Source organism: Nasonia vitripennis, chromosome 2 (assembly GCF_009193385.2).
Source record: "Nasonia vitripennis strain AsymCx chromosome 2, Nvit_psr_1.1, whole genome shotgun sequence".
NCBI classification, from domain to species: domain Eukaryota; kingdom Metazoa; phylum Arthropoda; class Insecta; order Hymenoptera; family Pteromalidae; genus Nasonia; species Nasonia vitripennis.
The window spans coordinates 29922172-29941557 of NC_045758.1; the positions used below are offsets into that span (position 1 = coordinate 29922172).

The 19386-nt window shown below is 46.9% G+C and overlaps 1 protein-coding gene across 2 annotated transcripts in view; it reads left to right on the forward strand.

Annotated features, from left to right (window-relative positions):
* LOC100121593 (zinc finger protein 467) overlaps positions 1–19386 on the forward strand; it is an 80524-nt gene that overhangs the window by 12296 nt on the left and 48842 nt on the right. The window contains exon 3 of one of the 2 annotated variants that reach the window (XM_008206080.4): positions 8733–8816. The exons of the other annotated variant lie outside the window; for it this stretch is intronic. Coding sequence (XP_008204302.1) covers positions 8744–8816 — 73 coding nt within the window. The 5' untranslated portion in view covers positions 8733–8743. The remainder of the gene's footprint in view (positions 1–8732; positions 8817–19386) is intronic. 2 annotated transcript variants of the gene reach the window in all.

A 19386-nucleotide genomic window follows, 5' to 3' on the forward strand; every position in this document is an offset into this window, starting at 1 on the left:
CGTTGTGTCGTGCAGATACCACAACAAAAAAAGGAGCAGCAGCGAAGCTCCTTGGCTCACATCTATCTTGCACACAAAGCCTCCAAAAAGAAGCGACGGCCCAAGAGAGTATGGAGTCGAAAGCACTGAAGTATAGACGGAGTAGCAGAGCGTCTAATCACGCGATTTGCCCATGCCATCGCCATTAATTCTTTTTAATTATTCCATTTTCTACACCTTCGCGACTTCGATCCCGGTCACGCGATCATCGAGAGAGCTGAGCTGCTCCTGTTAGCCAGAATGTGCAGACGGATACTCCTTTTTTCGGATACTTTTTTAATTAAAGAATCCTTTTTCGTGTTCGCCAGCTCTCTTTCTGTATAAGGTAATGAAAAAGCGCACAAAGAGGAATTCTTTTTCGCTTGCTTCGGTATGCGTGTGTGCTGTATTATGTACACTGCGACTTGAATTAGCTGGTTAAATGGAAATATAATTTATCGTTTCGAGTTTTGATATCTTTCGAAGGATAAAATTTCAGGCACTTACCGCTCTTTTGAAAAATATCGCGTACTTACGAGCTTCGCTCGCAGACGAGAGAAATTATTTTTCGAAAAAGGATCGTTAATTTTTAAATTTCGAAAAAGTTGGTCGTTAAGATGCGATAGAAACTGCGTTTTCAAGCTTTTCCTCGAGAATTCAGAGCTCGAAATAGTCTGATGGTTCAAACTGCAATGGCATACATGTATTTATTATTGAAATAAAACCAATGTACTCGCGAGGTTCGTGCTATTCAAATTAAAATACGCATTTTATTTAACGAATGGAGCTCCTTAACATTCGACCCGCTTCGACGTATATTCCAGAAAACCCGATTCCGAGAATCGAAGATAAAGTAATTTTTTTTTATGCTGAGGCGGGAAAACCGAAAACCAATTATTTTTCAATGCTATTCCTTTTAATCGAGGCGAAATGAATATCATTCCAGGAACTGAATGGCGCAGAAGCTTGATTACATTTTCACTCACTGCTGCTGAATGCAAAAAAAGTTTAGTATTCGAATTCGTATAAGAATAAACCGATAACAGCTCGCAAAGTTAAATATTCGTCGGACAGCGCGTTTGTTGAATAATTTACTCATCTTCCCAATTAGCCGGCGAAATTGAAAGGCCCTTCAAGCAGTACAAGATATATAAACTTTCCAAGATAAAAATCTCGAACTATAAGGCTAAATAATTTTCAAAATTAGCAGGATTCACTGGCCGGCTGTTTACTCCAATAAAGAACTCGGCGAAGTGCAAAGAAGGAGGGAGAGAAAAAGCAAAAGAAACCTCGCAAAAGTGGAAAAGAACCGTGCGCACAGTCATTTAAATCCCGTAAAACTCATCGAACGGGAAGAAAAAGGCTGAGAATAATGCGCGCATTGGACGATCTCCAGAACATTTAACACTCCGATCTCGGCTCGGGATCACCATACCCTTCTGTACTTACACACACATACACACACACATGCCTCTCGCTATATATATGGGTCAGGCTTTTGCGCTTCGCGAAACAGGATAAGAATCGCGAGCAATAAAAAAACTCCCTAATCGTCTCATGAATAACAAGGCGCTATTATTCTTTAGCAGCACGAAAAAAAGCTCAGGGAATTTCGCTTTGATGCATAAATTTCGTCAGAAGCTGCGGCCGCTCTCGTCGTGTGTCGTGCTCTTTTAATCTGTGTAATTCGGGCTGGAAATTATTCGCTGATCTTGCATTGGATATTAATAATTTCAATTATACCAAGCCGTTGAGGGCATTTAAGGTTGATGATATGTAAATGCACGTCCTCGTGAGAGGGATTAAATGTACAAGGTATTTATATCTCGAGGTGATAAAATAATTTAGGGTATCTTTATACTAAAGAATTCCGCTCGCGATTTATAAGCGAATCGAGATTTATTATATGCGATTGTCGAGCTGCTGCTGCTGCTGCTGCTACGGTTTGTATAAAAATACGCGGGAATTTCGAATAGTTATAAATTATTTCGCGCTTCTTATTCATAATTTATACAAGTCCGCAGTCCAACGTGTATCTGTCGCTGGCAATGAAAATGAAAAGTCTTTTACGAAACCGCATGTTTCGCCGGGAATAAATTAAAATCTCATGCTGCAGTTCTGTTAAATGCTACATTTTTTTAAATACAGAGCATTCATTTTACAAACATACTCGGATGTAATTTTTTCAAATATCCTGCTCCGACTGGAAATATCCAAGGCCATGACATTTCGAAACCATAAAGTAACACCTGCTAATACCATGTCCCCTCGAAACTCTATTCTCAAAATCACTCATCCTCATCCTTGACCCCAGTCATCATCGCCATCATTTCGCTGGTTTAAAACGATCGTACCCTTTGCAAAAAAAGTCATACAAGTCGAGGAACACAGCGCTGTATAGGACTATACACATCGCTAGCCGAGGGCAGCAGCAGGCGGCGCTCCTTCGTCATCGTCGCGCTTGCGGACTCCACCACTGCGCTGCCGCGCGCGCGATGCGGTAAACAAAAACTGCCGCGACGTTGTCAGATCTTTTCGCTCAGGACTCTCTCTCTCTCTCTCTCTCTCTCTTTCTCGTTCGCTGTTCGCCTCCACCTCTCCCCCATTGGTCGGCCAATTTTTGTTTTCTCTCGTTTCTCGTCCTCTCTCTTTCCTCCTCTTCTTCTTCTCTCTATATAACCAGCGCCACTGCCGCCGCTCTTCCCCTGCACACACACACACACATCCGTCCGTCCGTCCTTCTCTCTGCCGAAAATCCACGGCGACCGGACGAAGAGGGATAGACAGAGGAGAGGGCGAGAGAGAAAGAGAGACAGAGAGAGAGAGAGAGAGAGAGTTGCTGCTGCTCGTCGGCTGAAAAAACGCTCGCAGAAGGAACGGCTATGTACGCGCTGCAGAGAGGGAAAAAGCTCTCTCGAGCTTGTGTGTTGTGCGCGAAAAAAAAACCCGGCGCAGATAGGCGCCTGAGCGCACGCGTGTCTGTGCGAGGGCGATACGCGAGAGTAAAAAAGCATAGATTACTAAAAATTGAGGGAGAGAGAGAGAGTAAAATAAAAAAAAAGAAAGAAGCGCCGATGAAATCGGCAGGGGAGAGAGAGAGAGAAAGAGAGGAAGAGCTTTCGTGCGTGGCAGTAGCAGCGGCGGCGGCTCCGAAACGAAGGGGCTGCATTTCTAGGATAAAAAACGCGGAGAATTAAAAATAGAGGGAGATGCGGCGCGCGGTGCGTATACATATACCAAGATACACACTGCACTGCAGCCGAATCTCTCTCTCTCTCTCTCTCTCTCTCTCTCTCTCTCTCTCTCTCTCTCTCTCTCTCTCTTTCGGCTCGATAGAGAAGAAGTTACTGCTGTTGCAAGTGCAGAGAAGAGTGTACGTAGAGAAAGAGAGAAGAAGAAGAAGTAGAAGCAGAAGAAGGAGCCTCGAAGCTTCGAAAAACGCAGCAGCAGAAGAGGACGGAGCGAGAGAGAAGTGTATATAGCGAAGGAATGCTGCCTCCCCTATTTTCGCGGATCGCCGCCGTCTGAGCCGCCCCACCAGACTCGGCGAATAACACACGCGCGCGCCACACCTATACACACCACACACGCACGTGCATCTATATAGATATACACGTATACGTCCTTCTCTCTCGGCGAGCTGGCAGAGACGAATTTAGCGTCTCGCTTCTCCGCCACGGCGAAGTGCAGCAGCAGCGGAGCAACGAAAAGAGAGGAGCGGCGCATAGCCCGGCGAAAAATACCCCTCCGACTCCCTTTTCTCTCTCTCTCTCTCTCTCTCTCTCTCTCTCTCTCTCTCTCTCTCTCTCTCTTTCTACTCTGATGGTCCCCTCTCTCCTCGAGAGCTGCTATGCTCGGACGATGCTGCGCTGCTGCAGCGGCAGCCTGACCGCTGAGACGGAGCAAGATAGATGTCGATCCTGACGGCGTTTTTTTTTTGTGGTGGTAGTGGTAGATAGGGTTAGAGAGATTTTTTTTAGATGCGTTGATTTTGGCGAGGACGATGGGGTTGTGAGAGATTTTCTAGTTATAAAAAATTTGAAGCGACGGTCGTGTGAGCTAAAATTACTGGGAGCCCCGGTTACGAAAATTTTTTTCAGAATGCTCACAAAGACGCTAGAATTATGGATGGACCACATAAGCTTCTTCTAATATTCCATGCGCCTGCGTTGCAGATATCGAGTAGTACACTATCTGAATAAGTAAAGCGACGCCAGTGTGCACAGCGAGTTCCCAAGATAAATCTTACGGAACTCTCTGCAACAACGCTATCGCACTCTTAAAGACGTCACGTCCATTAGTTCCAATAATTTTAAACCCTTAAAAAACACTTAATCCGCACCAAAGTCAAAGTCCTCTTCGTCTCCCATCCGATCTCTCCATAAATAGACGAAGCCCGGCATAAAAAAATATAAAGCCCTCGATTCAGCAGATTTCTATCTCTCAATCTACCTCGATTTTTTTTCTCCTCTCACCCCTTCCACCAAGACGTCATAGCATCGACTCTTTCTCTCGGACACCTCTGAGTATAACCACCTCCCGGTCACACTTTTGTATGTTTAAATTAGGTTCGCGCGAGAGAGTCGCGTTAACCGAATCCTTAATTACTATTCTGATTGCGTTCCAGCGTTGCAGTAGCTCCGACTAGTCCAATATCAACTAGTATCTGACTGCCGATTGGATGGAGCTACGTCAGCATGAGGTTTTGAAAAAAAAAAATAAAAGAAGATGGGCGAGCGAAAGAGAGAGAGAGAGAGGGAGGCTGTGCAGTGATGCTGGGCGTGGGACATGCTATACGAAAGAGAGAGGGTGAATGTATGCGCGAGCATGTGTGTGTGTATGTGTGTGTGCGAGTTTGAATACGAATGTGTGCGGAGCCCGTTCCTTCGTTCGCTCCCGATGCGCCGAAACCGCCGCGAGAACGGAGATAGAAAAATTCTTAGGATTCTCGCGCGATATTTAATTCGCGCGTTTTGAAATTTCTACGATGAAATTGAAAATTCTGCCGGCGCTGTATTTTCGCAGCGATGCGGGTCGGAGTATTTTAATCCTCCTCTGTGATTGGAGCCTATTTTTAAGTAGATTTGATATGATTTAATTAATTTATCGTGACGTGTACAAAGAGTCGAAATGAGGTAACGACGCAATCAATTCAATACGTATCGATCTCTCGTATAAAACTAATAAAACACGTGTGCTGCATGATGAAGCCGAGAAAAAAAAATCGCACGATTTCTTAAGAGCGAAACGCAGCAGCAGCAGCAGCAGCAGCCGAATCGTTCGCGCGTATTCCGATTCCGTAGCTCGGTTGACGTGGGGTTATCTGTGTATTAATGCTCCTTTCTGGGATAAGCAAAAGAAAGAGTAGAAAATTACGGGGATATACGCTCGCACACAGACCACAAGAGTGAGACAGAGAGAGAGAGAGAGACTTTTGGGCGGTGTCGTTACACTTTTACCCGCGCGAGAGGAGCCAAGTGAGAGGGATTGAGCCGTTGAGTCGAAAAAATTGGATTAATTTTTCGTACGTATATACATACACTTACGCACACAGAGAAGCTCGGGCTGATTAATGAGCCAACCTTCACTTTTGGACGCTTTTTCCTTTTTCGTCTGACGCCGCGGCGCCTTTTTTCGTCATTTGAAAGGAAAACGACGAAATTATGATTTAAGCCGCGCTGTTCCCTTTTGGTGGGAAGTCCGTGTTTCAAATTCGTTTTATAACACGCTCATTATGTCGCCCTTCGCTTGCAATTGTGCAATGCCCGCGTTCACGTATAGGCGCACGTTTTTATCGTCACGATTTGATGTGCGTGACACGTAGATATAATTGGCAAAGTGTGCAAGTCGAGAGGACTTTCGAGATTGAAGAATTCGTGGTGTAATGGACTTTGACACTATATGCTGTAGAAAGTGGCGAATCGAAGCAACGAGTAATCCGAATTGTTTTACGGCCTACGCGAGAAGCTGTTTCAATAACATACCTCCGAGGCTCGTTAAACTGCTGATGCTTAGATTTGAAGTTCGTAAACGTCTCTCGCGCAGGATTACCCTCCGTGTGTAACGTTCGCCGGAGATAAAATAGATTTACACGTAATGAATAAGGAATTGAAACTCTCGAGTTTAATTTATCGATTCTATTCCAAACTCTGATTGCTCTTTTCTCACACACGTATACGGATCGTAAACAACTAGCCCGAATCAATTATCGTCGATCTCCCGATGAAATTTCGATTGATTTATATGCAGATTCCTTATCGCCCCGTAAGTACACACGTCCAAAAGTCGCAGCGTCACCCCCCAGACCGCGAGTCATCGATCAGAAGCCACGTGTACAGGTTGATGAAAAAAAGCCGATTCCACCCTTCAAAGAGGAGAGAAAAAAAAACAAAGCCAAGGGCCGCCAAGGAGAAACACGGAGCGTTATCCAAGCCTAAAATCTCAAGGCTCCTCCTTACAGCCGCATAATTGGCCCTTGACCCAGTGAAATCGCGCGCGCACTGCACTCGCTCGTGTAACGAGCCCAACGAGCCGCTGTACAGCTCTGTATACCGCCGCGCTCGTAACATTCGCGAGAGAGAAGCCATCAAAAGGTCCCTTTTCCGCGGATATATATAACATGCAAATGCAATAAAGGCGTCTGCACGCGCTCGGCTCTGAACCCCGCGCTGTGTGTGTGTATATATATATGTAACGCACACACGCGTGCCGCATTCATTATGCGTATTGTGCACACCTGTTGCCCCACAGACCGAGTCATGCCGGCAGCAGCAGCAGCAGCAGCAGCCCCTTGTGTCGCGCATCCCTCAATCGCTACTCCCCTCCTTTCTCTCTCCGACAAAGACGAGCGCGAGGGGTGCAAAGGAGCCGAGCGAGAGAGGGTAGAGAAAGTTTGACGGCCCTTTTCCTCGCTTTCCTTCTCCTCCTCGTTTTAGGAGCGTCGTTCCGAGGTTACTTGGACGCGGCGCGAGAAGCCGGCTCTCCTTTTTCCTCTCTTTCTCTCTCCCCGCGTTCGCCCTTTATATTTCTTTCTTTGGAAGGCCCTCCCTGCCCCTCGCTCTCTTTCTTTACCCTTATTTCGTGCAGGAGGACGGGGGAAAGAGGAGAGGAGAGAGCAAGTGCCGTTCGAATTGGCTACTTCTTCTTTTATCGACGATTATGAGTGTGGGCATAGATATGCAAATGGGGACCTTTACTGCGCGAGCGCACGAGCTCTCGCTGTAATTTGTGGGTATTATGTCAGCTGTAATCTGATTGTTTGCCGGAATCACTTAGCCGGGATTCGGGCTACTGGGCTGTTGACTTCATCAGCTGTTGTATTCGGGTCAGAGATAAACGGCTATGAATTTCACTACACGATTTCTGTTTATGGATGCAAGCTTCTTTAAAAATTGATAATTTAATCTAGCTCTATTAAGGAAATCCTAACGAAATTCCATCCGAACATTTTCAAGCCGGATCGATTTTCACGAATAGCATAAACGCACAGCTCGAATGATCATTTCTACGTCAGCGTGGCCATTACTTTTTTCATAAAACTTTCTTAATTCATTTCATAACTCGCTCTCGAGCATTTTTAAAACGCTGCTTTGACGACGCGGAAACTTATTTCGAGTTTTTCTCGTTTGACTCGAATTATGTAAATTAAACGAATGCACTTGTAAGAAGTTTGATTACAGGGAAGAAGGAGAGAGAGAGAGAGAGAGAGAGAGAGAGAGAGAGAGAGCAAAGTGAAAAATATCGCAGAACTCTTTAGGATCGCGCGCGCGCGCGCGCGGGTGTCAGGTTTGAATGAAACAACTCGCTACTTAATTACTTCGTCTCGCAACGGTAAACAAACATTATGCCTCGTTTCAAAATGGAAAATCGAAGCCCACGTTACTCGGTATACTTCGTTATATCAGTTCTGCGTGTAAAACACAGACCAAAAAGAAAATCCCGCGACGAATAAGAAAATTGCATCTCCTCGCCCGGAGTAATACACCACATCGTTAGCAAAAATCCACAGCAGCCAGAAGGGAAACTTCAAAACGCCAGAGAGCGAGTATAATCCGAAGCGGTAACACGCCGGCGTTTAGTCGCGCGTTTTCTCGAGAGCAAAGTATATCTGCAAGTACACAGAAGAAGCAGCAGCTATGGGAGGAGTCGAGAGTTGATAATTAGCTCTCCGCGGAAGCGCGCGAGAAAGTAGGGGAGAGAGAGAGAGAGAGAGAAAGATGTTTTCTCGAACTTGTTACAAAGTGCTTATTACTTTTCTACTTGTAAGATCAGCTCTCCTCTATATAGATCTATCGATATGTTGTAGCCCTCCTCGTCGCGCCGTCGTTTCCGGGGAAAAAAGCGGAGAAAGGCGACGACGTGGGCATGTATAGGAGAGCGAGACTGACATTGTATTGAAATCAGATGGGATTTTTTTTCTACTCCTACCGTTGATATCGCAGCTTACAGAGTGAGGTGTCGGGACACGGTAATTAGGATGGAGCGCGACACGCAGACGCAAGCGTGGGCTTGGAATGATGCGAGGAAAGTATGTGCGATTGGAGGCGCTGCTGGTTTGTCGTAAGCGTATGGTAATTGTTCGGGCTCGTTCGAAGGATGAAATTCAAAGCTCGTGTGTTATGGGAAGGGAGTAGGCCCGCGACATAACGTGTGATTATATTCTAAAAATAGATCAGGCCACCTTTGTGACTTTGTCGCTGTGCTTTGTTTTGCAGATAGATGATCCATGAGCAAATTCAGAGACACCGATGGCCCTTTCTTGGCGCACGTTCTACGAGCATCTCGTCATCAAATAACAGGTAAGACGTACGACGATGACTTTCGAAATTTTAATAACCGTTACAATGTAGCGTTGATAGAACTAGCGTGTCTATAACAGAGTAGAAACGGACAGGTTTGGTCAGACGTCCGGTGGCAGTTTTCACGTCAGGTCCTTATCACAACAGATTTTTTGCCCTCCCGCGAGATCTCAAAAGGCCGATCGAGACTTTCTAATTAACAACATTTCAAGCTGGTTGAGAGAGAGAGAGAGAGAGAGATAAGCGATCTCGCGGCATAAAGGACACGCTGAATCTCATAACAAACGAGCGGCAATGGCAAAATAGAAACAGTCTCGTCATCGTCGCACCTGAAATTCCGCTTCTGGAATATAACGCAAATTTAGACCGGATCTGACAAACCATTCACCGTCGAGCTTTTGCTGCAATTTTTACACCGACAACGCGGCGTTCGGTTTCTCTCCTGCGAGTTTTTTTTCTTCGCATGCAAAGTACCCTCCTATACACTAAGATATCGCGTTTCGCGGCGCATAATCCCCGCACGCGTATTTTCAAGAATCGCCGCGACCGAAGGATTACAGCCACTTCCCCGAAAAACTCCTACGACAGAAACTGCATATCCACGAGAATAAAAAAAAAGTATAGCGAAGAGAGTAAAAATTTCATTCAGCCGCAGCGTTTTCGCGTTTCAAAGCCCCGGCCGTAAACAAATCAAAATGAAATCGCGAGCCCATTAATAACCACACATAAGCCCGGGCAATTCATGTTTCATGCATTGCTCGAATTAACTTATACGCGATAACGCTGCGCTGCAAAACTCCCCTTCCCCCTGCAGTATAGCAGCAGAAAAGAAGGGACGAGGGCTGACGGATGAGGTAAAAAAAACGGCTCAGCGACCGAAAATTCTCTGTGCCCAGCGAAAACTCCGCTGCACACGACGCATAGCGGAGAGAGAAAGAGGAGATGCAATGCGGCGCTGGAGATCGGCGCGGTAGGGGAATTAAGAGAGACGGATAGACAAAAATGCAGAGGAGGAAGAGAGAGAGAGGGGGGGGAGGTGTCCGGCCTCTCTACGCTGCGCGGCGGGTTCTGTGCGTGTATACACGCGTATTGGAGGAGAGATATTTTGTTACATGTGAAACGAAAATGTTCTGGGAGATAAGATAAATGAAGATGGAAAATGGAGTGCGCGCGATTTTATTCCGTTGTAAGTGGTATTGCTGCTGTTCGGAGATTATACGCGGATATGAAGGTTAATTACTGTTGGGGAAAGTCTTATACTGGGCGAGAGATATTGAATTTTTTGCCCGGGTGGAAATGTAATTAGACGATTGTTTTTTGAAGCTTTATCAGTATGGATAGCTTCTAGGAACCTGTTTGCGTCTTCGTTTTTTTGCAATTTTCAAAAAATAAAAATTCAGTCGGTAAAAACGAAAAACGATTTTCGAAATTATAATTGCATAACAAGCGCGAAACAAGTAGTTAAAATGCAGCCCGGCTAAATACCGTTAGCCTCATAATCGTTAGTCAGAAAAAAGTTACGAGAGACACGCCGGTGAGACACATGCATTAAAGAACAGAGAAAGAGTCGCCGGACGAGAGGAAGAAAAAAGAAAAGGACGTGGCGCAAGGACGAGTAGGTGCAAGACACAGGCGCTGCCGGGGAGAAAGAAAAGTGAGAGACAAGGAATAAAAAGCGAAGGAGAGAAAACAGAAGTCAATGGCGAGGCAAAACGAGTGAAACGGACGGAGAAAGAGAGAAGAGAGAGAGAGAGAGAGAGGGAAGGACAAACATTGTATAATGGAAAAGAAAGAAATAAGGGAGAAAAGGACGAGGCGCTGCAGCGCGCCGCGCGCGCGCGAGGGAAAAAAGAGGTAGAAGTGCGAGAGAGACGAATATTCTGAAAAAGGAGGAAAGAGAGGAAAAAACCGCGGGAGTAAGAGAGGAAAAGAAAGTAAAGGAAGGAAGCACGACGGAAATACATATTGTAAGAGGGAGATAACTTTATTTGCGCTTCGGTGTAACACAGCGCTTCAGCCGTCGCCGCGGCTGCGGAGGATTGTAAAAAGGACGTTGACTTAAGATTCCACTCTCGGTTACACTCGCCGTTAGACAGACATTATAATGAGGAAAATATTGATCCCATTAAAATTCATACACCAGCCATACCCTTGATATACTTAATTCCATTACTCTCTCGACCCTCTGCTTCCTTTTTTCATTTCCTATACGCTTTTCAGTCCAAAACTTGAATTTCACGCACTCGATCAGCTCTCTCGCAGCCTTACACGGCTGAATTCAATTCCTCCAATTAATCGCGGCGCAAAAATAGAAGAGGCATATAAAGTACCTAACGAAGCTGCGCCGGCCAAGAGGGACGCACAGCGGTATAGTGCATCGCTGTGGGCAAAAGGAAGAGGACAAGCGGCTGTAGAGTCGATGAAAAAGCCAGGAGCGGCGAGAATAAGACAAGCGTGCGTGAAAAAGGTGCGAGAATGATACAAATTGTAAGAGAGCAAAAGAGCGGGACGGAAAGACAGATCGAGGAGGGAGAAAATAGAGGAGCAAGCAGTAGCAACAACAAGGAAAAAAGAGAGAGAGTGAGAGCGAGGGCCAGGTAGCGGGAGAAAAGGAAGAAAATGAGAGGTAAGAAAATGGTGTGCGGACCGAGAAAGAGAAGGAGAGAGAGAGAGAGAGAGAGAGAGAGAGAGAGAGAGAGAGAGAAGAGACTCGTGCGTGGAATGGAAAGAGAGAAGGGTATAGAGAACGTGTTGGCGCTCGACTGCCGGCGGCTGCTGCTGCAGCGGCTAAAGACAGAGCGAAAAGAAAGCGATGGAATAGCAACTAGACGATGGCAGTGAGCTTGACCGAGTGGCGCTTTGCGAGGCCGGCCGACGCCCTTCTCTATCTCTTTCTCTGCGTAGCTGCTTCAGCAGAGTCGTTATCAGGAGGTGGTACGAACGACTTACCCACACCTGCGAGCTCTTTTTCTCTGGACTTGCTCCTCCTCCTCCTCATCGGCCCGTCGCTGCGCGTTGCTTATAGCTGGAATAGACGAGCGAAGGAGATTAATGAATTGGAATTATTTATCATCCACGCGCAGGACTATTAAAGGCTGAGGCGCGACGTCGTCGGAGATCGATCGGTATAAAACCGGAAGACGATCGGCTCGCTCGCATTCGAAAAAACGGCGTCGAAAAGAGAGTCGGTTCCTTTTTTCGTCGCGATACGCATCCTGCGCAGTAAAATTTATACTTCTCTCTCTTTCTCTCTCTCCGCACGCGGCCGGGCTCGTAAAACAAGCGAACGTTTTGCTCGTAAAATTCTTTTCCCTAACTCTTCTCGAATTCTCCAACAAGCGGCAATTACCCTGCGTGCAGACTGACGTATCTCGGCGAATCTATTCGAAATACATCACGCGCTTATCTTACGAAAAAATCGCCAAGGTCGTGAAAAATGGTCCGCGACGTTTCCGTCCTGCAGCGCGAGCGCGGTCCAAATTAAGTACTTAAATTCTCCTGTCAGGCCGCCTGTAACTCATTCTCTCGCGTCTTCAAAATATTTACCCAGAAAGCTGCATAATTGCAGTCGCTGCACGGCAACGGTTTTTTTCCCGCCCGACAACATATACGCTGATATGCCGCTCGCAAGAGAGAAAGACAGGAAGAGTAAAACAACAAGGTGGACTGGATTCGATCACGCCACAGCCTTTGCCGAAGGCGTTATGTGTGCACACACACGCATACACATGCAGCGCAGGAACACGCGGAAGAATCGACTCTGACCTCCGCCAAGGAGCTGCTCTGCTCCCCACCTCTACTGCTCTCTTTTAAGATGGATAGATAAAGGAGGAGAGAGATATAGCGAATTCTCTCTCTCTCTCTCTCTCTCTCTCTCTCTCTCTCGCTATCTCTCTCGCTCTATGCCCCATGAGTTATGGTACTCCTTCTGGAATCGAGTGCACGCCCCACGACGGAAGCCGCTGCTGATGCTGCTGCGCCCCTTATACGCTGCACTAGTCGCCGGGAAAGTGGACACTGACAGTTTTGACAGCGTCTCTCGCGCTCTCACTACTCCGATGCCTTGCGCGAGTAATCGCTTTAATGATCGATGCTTTTTTCGGTACCTCCGCTGTGGCTCGCAATTTATTATCGAATTTATATCCTCCTTTTTTCACTCGACAGGATATTCGACGTGACGCGTCGATCGTTCGCTAATGAGGAAGTTGTTTACGCGAATAATATCGCGAACCGGTAGCTCGTTCCGTTCGTTGTAACCCTTATCGGTAATAACAGATTTTCGAAATACCATAGCAGAAAACATCCAATTGCCACCTCGTCACACAGCAGCACCTATGGGGATGTTATAAGCTCTCCCGGCGTTAATGCAAAGCCATACACCGCGCGCGAGAGAAAAGCTGATCGGCGCCAGTTTCTTCCAACAGCGTAGATGGGGCAATAGCCCGTTACGCGCGTGCACACACACACGAGTAGATTGGAAAATCCTTGCTGGCCGGCGCGCGATTATACGCGCGCCTGAAGCTAAAAGAGAGAAAGAGAGAGAGAGAGAGAGAGAGAGACGGAGAGAGGTGCTTAAGGAGCGGCTACTGATTCTGCATACCTGATCTCGTTTAGAAGCGCGCGCGCGCGCGCCGGCACCGGATTTCGCTTCCTTTTGCTCGTGTCTACAGCGAGTCGAGGCTTGCGCGAGATCGTCTTGTTGTTCCTCCATTCGCTGCCCCGTTTCTGCTTCGCTTATATACACGTATGTTGCTGCTGCTGCTATAGGTGGAGAGTTATCTTCGATTTCGAAGAGATACGGCTACGCGTGATGCACCTTTTGGATAGATGGAACGAGATTATTTTGATGCGAGTGTGTAAGGGAATTTTCCAGGATGGACGCGTTTCCTTCTTTTTTTTTTTTGTTCGTTTGCGGGAGGATTTGATCCCGAAGAGGAAATGAAGGTTTTTTCCGCGGGACGATGAACTACCGAGCTTGCGATGCGAGGGAATGATCGTCGACGAGCTTTTTGCGGGCTGAGGTAGGAAAGAGAGTTTAATGAATTTTGAGGAGTGACGAGCTTTCGAACTGATGGAAAAGCGGAGATATTCCTTCAAAGAAGCGTGTGGGTACGTTTCCGCAAGACGTGGATTAAGTGATCCTAATTAGTTCCTAATAGTAGTCATCCCAATCCCGACAAATTGGAAGCAAACGGTACACACCGGCAGAAAAATGGTACCACGATCAAACGCTCGTAAGTGGCCGAATCAAGTAAATCGGGCGCAATTCATTCCCACTGGTCGCTCGCACAGACTTTATACGCAGCACAGATCATAAGCTGAAACGTCTCATTTCATTTTATAATATCGACACGCAACTCCAGTCCGCGACTTAAGTACACAGGAAGTCTCCGAACCGCCATCAACTTTATTGTTCCATATTAAATGCAATTACCGCAGCAGCAGCCCAACTTTCCTCGCGCACAACAACAACAACGATCTCCTAACGCGCGACCTCTTATCTCAAGGAGCTGCGAGCGAGCAAGAAAATCAGGCCTCAATCAAGAGCGCCATATCCTATTTCCACAAACGACTCCTAATTATCTCGCTCTTGCTCTCTCTCTCTCTCTCTCTCTCTCTCTCTCTCTCTCTCTCTCTCTCTCTCGAGTTCCTTTAAAATTCATTAGCCTCCCTCTACTCGCTCGCTCGATTTTTCCAAAATCCTGATGCAATCAGCCTCCACCAGTGGCGTCGGGAATATAAGAAAGAGCCGATGCGGAGAAGAGCTACTACGGGAAAAACACAGTGCTCGGCTGGGATAATTAGCATCCGGCGCGCACGCCTGTCGAGCTTCGGAAACGGGTAATGCCAGCGCGCAAGTGGAGCTTCGCTCCGTTATGGAGTGCTTCGCTTCGATCTAACAGGATATTTCGATTGCAGACTTTCTCGAGCTGTGCGTGCGCGTGTGTCTGAGCCCAGGTATAACCCTCTCTTACGAGGGAGTCTGATACGTGCGGGTTCGAGTTAAGTGTGGCTGGTAGCTCGGATTTTGTTGGCGCTTTTTGTTCGGTGCAGGAGAAGGAACGTTTAGGAAGGGTGTCAGCTTTTCTGCAGTTTTATGCGAGAAAATTCTGGTCATTGCTTCCCTCAAAATAGTTGTAGAAATAGTTTATAAGAGAGATTGACCGGAAGGTACTCCCTTGTATTTCACAATTATTTTGCCATAAACTTGATTTTTGCATCAACGGATGCGCAAACACTTTAATACCCATCTTTGCAATATATTTCCTAATAAATTTATCTGATATACATCGATACATTTGTGTAAAATTAACGCGCATAATGGTGAAATTTATGCTAATGTGATTAGGATTCATGCTTTTTTCGTTGTTGAGCTGATCCTCGAGTCGGAGAAAGTTCGCCACTGGAAAATCGTTTATCAGAAGTGGAGTATACAGTATTTTTAATGCTCTACATGCGTTATGCATACGCGGATACGATTTTTCTCAAATTTCTCGAGACGCGACTCGACGATACTTTGCACGCAATCGAACGCATATGCATATTCAAAGAGTATACTGTACATCTGGCAACAAAAATAAAATATGAGGAAAAACAGTGGAATAAATTAACTTTTTCTCTATATACTGCAAACAGTTATGGAACTCGATATAAGTCACATTTTTACGCTTTTGATTATTTTCTATAGACTACACTGTGCATTCGTTATTGGATGGCTTATTGATACTGCATATCGAAGCCTTAATAAGAATCCATAAAATATTTTACCCGTATTATACGTATAAAGTCAAAACTTTTTCACAAAGCTGTATAACGAACATATTCCGGATGTACAGGGTATACATAAAATGCTCCAATTTTTGCGCCGTAAATTACGAGCCTCCTAATTGACGATATTTCCTCTTAACGGCGGGATTGAAATTTTTTCGAATTCAAAACATACGCGCTGTGATTTTCCGGAAAGTCAAAAAAAAAAGGAACGTCGCTCATAACGTTCGCTCGCGTAACGACGAACACGTTAAAATCATCGTTTAAATAATAATCAATAGCTTCAGGCACGAATCTCTCAAGCTCCGCGTTTTCCCCGTAAAACCTCGCAACTTATTCGGCGAATCGAACGGAATCAACCCGCGTAGAAAAATTATCATCTACCATGTGCGCACTCCACACCCCCTGCGCGCATATAGGCGCGTATAACGAGAGCTAGCCACCCCCTTCGGAAAATCTCAGCTAGCTGCGGGGAAAGCTATTTTTCGAAGCCATTTTCCTAGCCTCGCCCCCCAGCTCGAAACCGATCGCCGGATAAGAGCAGCCCGCGCACGCGTGCATTAACGCGCGCACGGATAGGATCGCAAATAGGCGGGAACGGTAGACGCGACAGAGAGATGCTGCTGCTGCTGCTGCCCCGTGTGTTCGGAGGAGGAGGAGGAGGAGGAGGGCGATGGATCGGGAGATGGCCGAGAGAGAGAGAGAGAGAGAGAGAGAGAGAGAGAGAGAGAGAGAGAGAGAGAGAGAGAGAGGAAAAAATAAAAGAAGGACGAGGAGGGTTGGAGCGATGTGTAAGCGAGAGAGGACGGGGGGAATGCAATCGGTGGAGGGGGTACAGGGGCGGAAGGGGAGTATATGGCATCGAGAAGAGAAATCGCGTCTTGCAAAATTACTATTTTCAGAATAGCAGCGAGGGGATGGACTCTCTCTCTCTCTCTCTCTCTCTCTCTCTCGAGGCTTGATTGAGCTTGCGCAGATTGTTCGCGTGTGAGCTTCTAATGAGCCGTGTATTTTTAACGGTTATGGCCGATGGAGTGTATATTTGTCGCAGGGACAAATGCGATGTACGGGTGTATTAATAATCCCGACGACTTTTCCCTCGCTTTTCGTCCATTTTATACGCGGCGATTCCTTACCTTCGATATCAACAGGCTGGCGTCGAAAGATCGATACTTCTCAAAAATTTTCGTCATCACTTACACACACACGACGCGGCCACGCCTATACGCGCACGCATCTATATCGAGGATTTAAACGTCGCTCGTGATTTTTTTTCCCCGCCGCGCGGTATAATTTCTGCGAGAAGTCCGGAGCAATTACGCGAATTATTTCCCTGAAAATATGACTCTCTCGCGTGTGGTAATTGCTCTCTCTCTCGCGCGCGCGCGCGCCCGGCGATGACGTAAATAATCACGTGCCGTCGTGGCACATACGTATATGTATGTATAATGGGAGCGAATTAAATGAATAGTTTTCGGATGCTTCATTCAGAAAATCGCCCGCTACTCTCGGTAAATATTGACTTTCACGTGCGCCGCGTCCACCGTACAGCTTTTGTGTGCGTAATGTTACACACGGGAGTTCATCACTTATGTACGATCTCGGCGGGAGAAAAAAATTCCGAGCCGCTGCAGGAGATATTTTAATGATGGGCGTGTGTGTTATTTCGAAATGCACTTGCGTATTTCTTTTTCTGTTTTCACTCATTAAATACGTGTTGTACATGTATAGTGAGGCTGAGGGGATAATTGAGTAGTTTGTTTGAAATTTCGGGTCGAGACGAGTTATATGCATCGCCGTCAACTGTAGATTTTGGAATTACATTTCTACGATAAATCCATTGCCTATACGCGCGTTCGAATCAATTTCGAACTAACGGGCGGTTAAACCGTGCATAAAATTTCCCGGCTGTATGATCAAATAGAGCGAGCGAAAATCCTTATCTTTTCCGGTGCTATTTACAGGACTGCGATTTCCCGGCCAACAAAACGAGCAAGATCCGAATCCAAGAAACTTTATCTTAATAACGTCCATCGGCACTAAAAATACCCACACACGCGCGTGTGCGAGTCGTTTCCTCCGCCTGTCGGAAAAAAGGAAGCTCCTATTCCGCGGCGTTTTATCGTCTCGGATGCGCCTATCCGAGCGGAGACGCGGGCAAAAAGTGCCTTCATTAACCGGCTTCGAGAGAGCCACCGAGCAACATCCTGCGGCACGCAATGACGCCGGCGCTCACGCAATTACTCGCGCGTGTGTGTGTCCAATGGAAAAACGGCCCTTAGCACGCGCGTCCTCGGTGCCGTAAGTATATACGTACACACGCGCGCGGAGATTTTCCTCCGGGTAAGCGCGGAGTCTGGTTCCTGCACCTGCGCGATAAGGATAACGTTGCCAGCCGATTTTTGCTCCGAATAAGCAAGGGCTTCTTCGCCGCGGGATGCGCGCGCGATATTTATTTATCTCCAGCGCGACGAGGCTAATGCGAGTTTATTAATGCGTCTGGATACAGAGGGCTTGGGAATGCTGAAATTTTCTCTAGCATCGGCTTGTTTCGGGATTCTTGTTGCTTGTCTCGCGGCTGATAAAGGGACTCCTTGAGCTCGGGCATTGATAAGCGGCGCCGATAAGCCGCCTGTTTATAAATTACGCTACTGATCGCGCCGCGCATTGTATAAAATATCGGGAACGCAAAAGCACACTGCACCTGCATCGGGCTTTATCTACAGCGAGACATCTAATGAATCGCTGCTGCTGCTACTGCACTCGCGGCGAACGAGCACGTGTTTACGCCGTCGTTCGGGAGGCCGATGTCGAATAATAAATACGCGCGTTTATTACTGCGCGCCACGCAGTTGTCAAAATCGAAAGCCGCGCCGACGGGATCGAGTTAGTTAAACAGTGATTTATCGACGCGCGTTAATTCTCTAATGGCACGGCAATCTCTCGCTAAAAATTAAGAAAGCACTAAAATTCTTCAAATCTACCAGCCGCGCGATTGATACCGCTAATTATTTATCAGTCCCACAACCGGGGCCCGAAACTTTTCCGCGATACGCCGGCCAATCAATTCAACGTATCGCATACACGTATAGTCATAGAAATAGGCAGCGATGGCAGTTCTCATTCCGTCCTTTACCGGCAGCACGCTCGACTGGGCCTCAAGTCCGATAACACCTCCTACCCCCACCACGTGAGTCCCCGCGGGAAGAAGGTGGCGCCGCGCGAGGAGAAATCAAGCGCGGGGAAAACGAGGCGCGCGAGCGAATGAAAGGGGAAAAAAACAAGGCCCCGTATATACCTGCCACCTGCGGACGACGTCTTCGCGCGAACCTGTCCGTGGATTTTTCTCTCGCGGTCGAGCGATCGCGCGCGAGATGTCAGAGGCACTTTTTGCCGCGGCGTCGAACAACTTTTGAGTCTTGTGCTTAATGCGATGCATCGAGAGATTTTCGAGATCGTCGCTCGATCACTAGCCAAGCGGAGCGAACTGCGTATGACGAGTTACTTCCGACGGGGAGGTGTCGTTCTGGACATTTTTTGCCGAGGTGACGCTGCTTGTCGGGTTTTTTTTTGAGGGGTGTGTCGATTTTTAGCAAGTTGGGAGAGAGGGAGAGAGAGTGACAGTTGGAGAGCCGATGTAGCTGGTTTCTGTGATTTATTTGTAATCGCTACGCATAAATCTGTATCGGAAACCTTGATGTAGATTCGTAATTTATACACGCCGAGGCTCTAGCTACGCAGCGGGAGAAATGAACTTTCTAGGTGGATCCAAAGAAACAGTAAGGATTCGTTCGTTCGACAG